Raw genomic sequence first — 9,304 nt, 5'->3', positions numbered from 1 at the left:
GAGAGAATTGCTTGAACCCAGGAGGCGGAGGTTGCAGTGAGCCGAGATCAGACCATTGCACTCCAGCTTGGGTGATAGAGCGAGACCCTGTCTCAAAAACAAAAGAAGAAAGAAGAGGGCCCACAAGAGCATTTCCCAGACTTAGGGCACCCTTAGGATCTGCCGGAGGCTGTGGAATGTCCTCCTCATGTCCTTCCTTGGCTGGCCGAGCAGATCCGCCCACCCCTGTCACTTCCCGAAGTCCTTCCTCAGCCAGTCCAGCTGCTCTCTTCTCTCCGCAGTGCCCCTTGATTCCCCGGGTCCCTCTTCTCTTGGGAAGTTCTTCTGTAGATCTACCCATGCATCTCCTTCTTCCATGGGAAGCTGAGGGTCTCACCCAGACTGTTCTCTCCTCAGGACAAAAAAGCCAGAGACATACTTGATGCCCAAAGATGGCAAGAGCACTGCGGCGGGTAAGAGGACGGGGGGCAGCCAGGGAGACCCAGAGTGGGGGGTGTTCAGGGAAGAGAGCAGGGGCTGGGAGCAGGGTGGGGGGCGCTCACAGCTACACCACTGGAAAATTGAGTCTTTGGGCCGGGCATGGTGGCTCATGCCTGTCATCCCAGCCCTTTGGGAGGCCGCGCGGGTGGATCACCTGAGGTCAGGAGTTCAAGACCAGCCTGGCCAACATGGTGAAACCCCATCTCTACTAAAAATCCAAAAATTAACCAGGCGTGGTGGTGCGCACATGTTATCCCAGCTACTTGGGAGGCTGAGGCAGGAGAATCACTTGAACCTGGGAGGCAGAGGTTGCAGTGAGCTGAGATCGCGCCACTGTACTCCAGCCTAGGCGACAGAGTGAGACTCCCTCTCAAACAAACAAAAAAGAGTTGCCAAAAGGCCAGGTGCAGTGGCTCCACGCCTGTAATCCCGACACTTTAAAAGGCGGAGGTGGGAGAATCCCTTTGAGCCCAGGAGTTCAGGAGCAGCCGGGGCAACATCACAAGACCCCATCTCTACAAAAAATTAGCTGGGGACTGGGCACAGTGGCTCATACCTGTAATCCTAGCACTTTGGGAGGCCGAGGCAGGTGGATCACCTGAGGTCAGGAGTTCAAGACCAGCCTGGCCAACCTGGTGAAACTCCATTTCTACTAATAATACAAAAATTAGCTGGGTGTGGTGGTGGGCGCCTGTAATCCCAGCTACTTGGGAGGCTGAGGTAGGAGAATCGCTTGAACCTGGGAGGTGGAGGTTGCAGTGAGCCATGATCGTGCCACTGTACTCCACTCTAGGGCAACAAGAGCGAAACTCCAGCTCAAAAAAGTATATATATGTTAGCTGGGTGTGGTGGCATATGCCTATAGTCCCAGCTACTCAGGAGGCTGAGGTATGGAGATTGCTTGAGCCCAGGAGTCCAGGACTGTCGTGAGCTTTCATCATGCCACTGTACTCCAGCCTGGGCAACAGAGAAAGATTCTGTCTCCAAAAAAGAAAATAAAGTTGGGAGAGGCTCGCTAACGTCATCATATGAGAACAAGGACACGTTTGCAGTGTGAGGCCAAAGCCTGGAGCACGCTGGGCACTCAGGAAATGCAGGGGACAGAGACTCAGGATGCCAGTGCCCATTCTGTTGTCCCAGATGGACCCTGCAGTGCCCACTCACCCCGCCCTCCCTCTGCCCCAGACATCACCGGCCCCATCATCCTGCAGACCTACCGCGCCATCGCTGACTACGAGAAGACCTCAGGCTCTGAGATGGCACTGGCCGTGGGGGACGTGGTGGAGGTTGTGGAGAAGAATGAGAGTGGTCAGACCTCCCACCCCGCTGGGATCCTTCCCCTGGTGCTTGGGACCCACAGCCACAAGCCTCCTGCCAAGGCTCAGGCAGCCTGGCCCCAGGAGGACTCTGGCTGTTTCAGAGGACATTCAGGGTCCCTGAATGTCCTCCCCACACTGTGGGTCGCCATCTCTCTGAGTGTGCACCCTGTGGTGGCTGTGGGCATCTGTGCATGGCGGGCCGGGGTGTGCATGTCTGGGTGGGCATGGGACCGTCTGCTCATTATGGAGTGAGCTCAAGGTTGTGATTTTGTGAGCATGTGTGCATGCATGCATGTGACTTCATGGTCCAGTGTGGTGAAGGTGACATTTCTGAATCTGAGCGTTGGACATTGCTGTGTCTGTGTCCCCATGTCCTCACCATCCCTGATGGCTGCAGGGAGCTGCCGGGCCCGCCCCTCAGTCCCGTTCCCACACCCCTGGTGCAGGTTGGTGGTTCTGCCAGTTGAAAGCAAAGCGAGGCTGGATCCCAGCATCCTTCCTGGAGCCCCTGGACAGTCCCGATGAGACGGAGGACCCTGAGCCCAACTACGCAGGTGCCTCTGCCCTCTGAGGCCGTAGGGGTGTGGGAGGAAGGGGCAGGCAGGCCCAGGGATATTGATTGACTGCTTTGGAGTCTGGCCTGGTTGTTGGCTGGGCAGAAAGGTCAGGGCTGATACCTCATCGTCTCTGGCTTGGGGTCCTGGCAGGTTGCGGTGCCCTTGGTCCAGACAGGGAACCAGGAGGAGGAGCAGATGTTGGGGGAGGGTGGGAGGTCAGTGGTGTCTGTGGGCATGGGGCCAGATCCAGTGGGAAGTTGAAGGATGAGCAGACCTGAGGCTCAAGAGGGAAGGCTGCCTGGAGGTAGAGGCATCATCACTGACCAGAAAGGGAAAGCTGACAGTGCCAGGGCTGGATGGGGCCTGCGTTGAGCTTGAAAGAAGCTATAATATAACTGGTTTCCATCTTATTTTACTTTATTATTTATTTATTTTGAGACAGCATCTCACTCACTCAGGCTAGCATGAAGTGGTGCGATCTCGGCTCACTGCAACTTCTGCCTCCCAGGTTCAAGTGATTCTCCTGCCTCAGCCTCCCAAATAGCTGGGATTACAGGCATGCGCCACCATGCCCAGCTAATTTTTGTATTTTTAGTAGAGACGGGGTTTTACCACGTTGGCCAGGCTGGTCTCGAACTCCTGACCTCAGATGATCCGTCCACCTTGGCCTCCCAAAGTGCTGGGATTACAGGCGTGAGCCATTGCGCCTGGCCTGGATACCCACATTTTAAAATGGAGTGATATCATCCTTTTATGTGGATTTACAGCTTTTATTTTTTTTTTTTTTTTAGGGAGACAAAATCTCGCGCTATCACCCAGGTTGGAGTGCAGTGATGCAATCTCTGCTCACTGAAACCTTTGCCTCCTGGGTTCAAGTGATTCTCCTGCCTCAGCCCCTCGAGTAGCTGGGATTACAGGCGTGTGCCACTACACCGGGCTAATTTCTGTATTTTTAGTAGAGATGGGGTTTTGCCATGTTGGCCAGGCTGGTCTTGAACTCCTGACCTCAGGCGATCTGCCCGCCTCGGCCTCCCAAAGTGCTGGGATTATAGGTAGGAACCACCTCCCTGGCCTGTGGCTATTGTTTAAACACTGGGAAGGCCTGCAGCCCCACAGGCTGACAATTAGCTGCAGGTGAGCAGTTCCCAGTGCCTTGTGGACAGGCGCTCCACCCACCTGCTCATGGCTGGTCTCTTGTCATATTTAGGTGCCTGGCCAGACCTCTGTCGTTATGGAATCTCTGGTCCCCAGAGTGGGTGGCAATGAATGGGAGTGGACAAGCTCACCTGGGTATAGGGGGCAGAGGGCAGAAGTCCAGAGTGTGCCCCCAGAGTGGGTGCCAGCAGGAGCTTATAGAGGGAGCCTGGGATGGAGCAGGGGGGTGGAGGGAAGAGACCCAGAAGAAAGGGAATCATGGGCCCTGGGTGGGTCTGGAGTGGCTGGAGGAAGCCCAGGTGCAGAGATGAGAAGAGGGGAGGGGTGGTGAGCCCCGGGCTGGGTAGACCTCACACTGTGCCCTGTGCCCCCGCCATGGACCAGGCGAGCCGTATGTTGCCATCAAGTCCTATACTGCTGTGGAGGAGGACGAGGTGTCTCTGCTCGAGGGCGAAGCTGTCGAGGTCATTCACAAGCTCCTGGATGGCTGGTGGGTCATCAGGTAGGAGGCCCCTCTCCATCCAGGGCACCCACCCGAGAGTCAGCCTCCAGCCAGGGCGGGAGTATTTGGGGGTCTGGGGTGACTTGTCTCTGGGACTCTGGGTAAGCCTCCGCGTCTCTCTGGGTCCAGTTTCCATCTCAATAGCAGGGAGGGATGAGCCGACCCTTGCCTGTCTTGTGTTCCAATGTCCTTGTCTGAGAGTGCATTTTTCCTTTGTGATTTAGGGTCTCTTCCTAACATCTGTTATTATTCCTTCTCTGGCAGCATGGTGAACTGCTGGATAAATGATTACATTCCTGGCTGGGCGAGGTGGCTCGTGCCTGTAATCCCAGCACTTTGGGAGGCTGAGGTGGGATGATCACATGAGGTCAGAAGTTTGAGACCACCCTGGACAACATGGCAAAACCCTGTCTCTACCAAAAATACAAAAATTAGCCAGGTGTGGTGGCATACGCCTATAATCCTAGCTATTTGGGAGGCTGAGGCAAGAGAATCGCTTGAACCCTGGAGGTGGAGGTTGCCATGAGCCGAGATCTCAACATTGCACTCCAGCCTGGGTGACAGAGCGAGACTCTGTCTCAAAAACAAACAAAAAATTACATTCTTTTTATAATCCCGTTTCCTTTTAAAGGTTTCTTATAGTCAGCTGTGGTGTCTCATGCCTTTGGGAAGCCAAGGTGGGAGGATTACTCAAGGCTACAAGTTCAAGACCAACGTGGGTAAAATAGGAGACCCCTGTCTCTACAAAAAAAAAAAAAAAAATTAAAAATTAGCTGGACATGGTAGCACACACCTGCAGCCCCAGCTACTTGGGAGGCTGAGGTGGGAGGATTGCTTGACCCCAAAAGTTGGGGCCGGGCGCAGTGGCTCACGCCTGTAATCCCAGCACTTTGGGAGGCCGAGGTGGGTGGATCATGAGGTCAAGAGATCGAGACCATCCTGGTCGACAAGGTGAAACCCCGTCTCTACTAAAAATACAAAACATTAGCTGGGCATGGTGGCGCGTGCCTGTAGTCCCAGCTACTCGGGAGGCTGAGGCAGGAGAATTGCTTGAACCTAAGAGGTGGAGGTTGCGGTGAGCCAAGATCGTGCCATTGCACTCGCTTGGGTAACAAGAGCGAAACTCCGTCTCAAAAAGAAAAAAAAAAAAAAAAAAAACCTTGTAGGCTGCAGTGAGCTATGACTGCACCACTGCACTCCAGCCTGGTGATGAAGCAAGACCCTGTCTCTTAAAAAAAAAAAGGCTTCCATTGCATTTCCCATCTGTTTATCCTCCAAATGAATGCAGAAATACTAATTCTTTTTTTTTTCTGGTTCTGGGGAACACAGAATTCTAGCGGCGTGTGGAGCCATCTCCCTGGAGCCACAGGGCCTCCCAGGTCCTTCCCCGTGTCTTCATTTTTTACCAATTTATTTATTTTTTGAGACAGGGTCTTGCTCTGACTCCCAGGTTGGAGCACAATCATGGCTCACTGTAGCTCAAGTGATCTTCCCACCTCAGCCTCCCAAGTCGCTGGACTACAGGTGAGTACCACCACATCCAACTAATGTTTTTTAATTTTTTTGTAGGGACAGGGTCTCACTATGCTGCCAAGACCGGTCTTAAACTCCTGGCCTCAAGAGATCCTCCTGCCTTGGGCTCCCAAAGCACTGGGATTACAGGCATGAGCCTCCATGCTGGGCCTTTGCTGTCATCTGCAGAGCTCTAGGTCACAGGACCAGCCCAGCGCCCCCCTGAAAGCATATCTTAAAGCTAGGACCACAACATGCATACCCACAGCCTGGTCCTGGGTGGGGGGGGGGGGCTTTGAGGCAGCATTTCTCAGCCTTTCAGACACACACTCTGTTAACCCTCATCCTGTGTCTCTGACAATCTTCTTGTGATCCTCCCACCAGCCAGGAATTAGGGTTTTATGTGAACTTTGTATTATGTTAAGTTTTGTTTTGTTTTTTTACTCCCAAATATAATATTGAGAATGGAAAGAAAGTCTTTTCAACAAATGGTGCTGGAACAGGTGGATATCCATACTGAAAAAAACAAAAAGCAAACCTAGACCCCTACCTCACACTGTACACAGATGTTTACTTCAGATGGATTACAGGCTTTTCCAAGTGTAAAACCTGAAACTAAAAAGCATTTGGGGCTGGACTCAAAGCTCACGCCTGTAATCTCAGCACTTTGGGAGGTTGAGGTGGGTGCATCACTTGAAGTCAGGAGTTCCAGACCTGCCATGACCAACACAGGGAAATCCCATCTCTACCTAAAACAAACAAACAAACAAACAAACAAACAAAAACCTAACCAGGCATGGTGGTGCATGCTTGTAATCCCAGCTAATTGGGAGGCTGAGGCAGAAGAATTGCTTAAACTCGGGAGGCAGAGGTTGCAATGAGCCGAGATCGGCCATTGCACTCCAGGCTAGGCAACAAGAGAAAAATTCTGCTTTTGAAAAAAAAACATTTGGAAGAAAGCATAGAATTTGGTGACTTAAGAGGCAGGCCAAGGTTCGTAGGAGACAGAAGGCAGTTAACATACAAGAAAAATTGACAAATATAATCTGCCAATGTCTTCTTTTTAATTTTTTTTTGGGAGGTGCAGAGATAGGGGTCTTGCTTTGTTGCCCAGGCTGGTCTCGAACTTCTGGCTTCAATCGATCCTCCCACCTAGACCTCTCAAAGTACTGGGATTACAGGCGTGAGCGACTGTGCCCTGCTCATTCTTGCCAATATTTTATAGCAAATACCTGTTCCCTGTGGTGACCTGGATCTGCTAACCTCCACCCCTGCCTAGACTGTGGAAGGAGAGCTGGAAGGGTCTCAGTTGCACAGACCAGGAAACTGAGGCCCACAGAGGCAGGGGTCTGGTTGTTTGCAACATCTCAGTCTGTCTTAACCCCAGATGTTCAGAGAGAGCCCTGAAACCCCTGCCTCTGAGCGCCCCCCAGGTGACTGCCCCAGCCTCAAGGGCTGCCTCTGTTGCAGGAAAGACGACGTCACAGGCTACTTCCCGTCCATGTACCTGCAAAAGTCGGGGCAAGACCTGTCCCAGGCCCAACGCCAGATCAAGCGAGGGGCGCCGCCCCGCAGGTGAGCGGGGGTCCCCGGGGCTGGGCAGGGTCGAGGGGAGCGCACCACGGGTTCGCTCTGTCTAGACCGTACCTTGGCAGTGCCGGGGGAAGGGGGTCTCCGCCTGGCAGGAGAGGCAGGACCCTCACCGGGGAAAGGGGCGGACACGCCTGGCCGCAGTGTGGGGCTGGCACGGGGGCGGGAGGAAGGCGGCGATGCCCGGGGGCCTCGGGGATGGGCAGTCCTGGGGACCGCCCGGGCTCTGCGGCAGGGCAAGGGTCCGTGTCGCGAAGCGGGCAGCCGCCTCTGGCCCCGCCCGGGTCGTACAGACTACCGGCCCCTGCTCCCCGCCCCCCACTTCCTCGGGCCAGGGGTGCCCATGCGAGGCCCTGGGAACAGGGGCGCGCTCGGGCTCTGACGACGCCCCGTCCCGGCGGGCCAGGTCGTCCATCCGCAACGCGCAGAGCATCCACCAGCGGTCGCGGAAGCGCCTCAGCCAGGACGCCTATCGCCGCAACAGCGTCCGTTTTCTGCAGCAGCGACGCCGCCAGGCGCGGCCGGGACCGCAGAGCCCCGGGAGCCCGCTCCGTGAGTGCAGCGGGTTGGGGGGCGGAGGGGCGGGGCGGGCGACCCCCTAGGGGCGGAGTCAGCGAGAGAGGCGGGGACTGGAGGCGGGGCCAGAGGAGGGGCGAGCGCCAGGGGGCGGAGCGATCCCTGAGAGGCGGAGTCAGAGGGAGAGGCACGACCGGGAGGCGAGGCCAGAGCGCGGAGCGGGAGTTAGAGAGCGCGGTGGGCGGGGCCAGAGACCGCGGTGGGCGGGGCCAGTGTGCGGGGCGGGGCCTCTGACCCGCCCCTGCTCCCCTCCCGCAGAGGAGGAGCCGCAGACCCAGCGCGCTAAGCCCCAGCCGGCGGTGCCCCCGCGGCCCAGCGCCGACCTCATCTTGAACCGCTGCAGCGAGAGCACCAAGCGGAAACTGGCGTCTGCCGTCTGAGTCTGGACCGCAGTCCCCAGCTAGAGTCTGGGCCGCTCCGCCAGCTCCCGTCCCGTCCCTGTATATACGTGTTCTAAAGAGCCTGGTGTCTGGACGCCGAGGGCAGCCCCGGCCCCTGCCCAGCGCGGCTCCCGCCACCCTCAATAAATGTTGCTTGGAGTGGACCGAGGCTCTGCAGGGATGCTGGGTGGGCCGGGCTCCACCCCGGGGGTATTTCTAGATTGAGGACCGGAGGATGTGGGTTCTGCTGGGGGGAAGTTGCAAGAGCCGATGGCTGGTTGCGTATTGCCCTGGCCTTGGCCAAGAACAGGCTTGCAAAAGGCCAAGTGCAAGAGGAACTCTCGGTTTCCTGCTGTTTGGTCAGAAACCACCTGGTCGGACTCTGGCGGAAGAGTCCTCAAGATGGGTGGACACAGTGCAGCGGGACAGCCCTGTCTCATGACAGGAGACAGGGTGCGGTCCAGGGTGCAGGGGTGACCTTATAGCTGGGACCAAAAAAATATTATAACTTAGGGCTGGGCGCAGTGACTCATGCCTGTAATCCCAGTACTTTGGGAGGCAGAGGCGTGTGGATCACTTGAGCCCAGGAGTTGGAGACCAGCCTGGCCAACATGGCGAAACACTGCCTCTACCCAAAATACAAAAATTAGCTGGGCGTGGTGGCAGGCGCCCATAATCCCAGCTACTCGGGAGGCTGAGGCATGAGAATTGCCTGAACCCAGGAGGCAGAGGTTGCAGTGAGCCGAGATGGTGCCACTGCACTCCAGCCTGGACTACAGAGCAAGACTCTGTCTCAAAAAAAAAAAAAAAAAAAAAAAAAAATGTGTAACTTAGGTACAGGGTGTCCTCTGTTATTCACTGAGATCCGGCCCCGGATAGGAGGTTGTACCGGAAAGCAAATATTCACTATGAACACATCCTCACTGCTCACCCTAGCATTGCTGCCAGCCGGTAGCCTGAAAAAGCCTTTGCTTTGAGGACAGATGTTTCCCAAAAATGCAGACATGAAGGTGCAAAGTGAAGCTGCAAGTCTTGCAAAGGATGTAACTTGTCATGAAGGCCACAAGTGGCAGGGAGAGCTGTCCCGCATATGCAGAAGTGGCTATGTGAGGATGGGAGAGGCAGTTCCCTTAGAGATAAGAGAAAATCATAAGGGGAACAGATGTTTGTCAAGAGAATAAGCTGGCCATCAAAACATTGACAGAAGCTTTCAGAAAATCACTGGACGGCCGG

At 55.4% G+C, this 9,304-nt stretch overlaps 1 protein-coding gene across 2 annotated transcripts in view; it reads left to right on the top strand.

Moving 5' to 3' along the window:
• Positions 1 to 8,290, top strand: part of NCF1 (neutrophil cytosolic factor 1) — a 14,553-nt gene extending 6,263 nt beyond the window's left edge. For both annotated transcript variants that reach the window (XM_032254926.1, XM_032254925.1), the window contains exons 5-11: positions 397 to 452; positions 1,666 to 1,788; positions 2,246 to 2,353; positions 3,896 to 4,013; positions 6,996 to 7,100; positions 7,522 to 7,667; positions 7,950 to 8,290. In XM_032254926.1, the coding sequence (XP_032110817.1) occupies positions 397 to 452; positions 1,666 to 1,788; positions 2,246 to 2,353; positions 3,896 to 4,013; positions 6,996 to 7,100; positions 7,522 to 7,667; positions 7,950 to 8,071 (778 nt within the window). In that variant the 3' untranslated portion in view covers positions 8,072 to 8,290. The remainder of the gene's footprint in view (positions 1 to 396; positions 453 to 1,665; positions 1,789 to 2,245; positions 2,354 to 3,895; positions 4,014 to 6,995; positions 7,101 to 7,521; positions 7,668 to 7,949) is intronic.
• Positions 8,291 to 9,304: the final 1,014 nt, after the last annotated feature.

Source organism: Sapajus apella, unplaced genomic scaffold (assembly GCF_009761245.1).
Source record: "Sapajus apella isolate SASKATOON/1434 unplaced genomic scaffold, GSC_monkey_1.0 scaffold88, whole genome shotgun sequence".
Lineage (NCBI taxonomy): Eukaryota > Metazoa > Chordata > Mammalia > Primates > Cebidae > Sapajus > Sapajus apella.
This window is presented reverse-complemented; position numbering and strand designations above follow the sequence as displayed.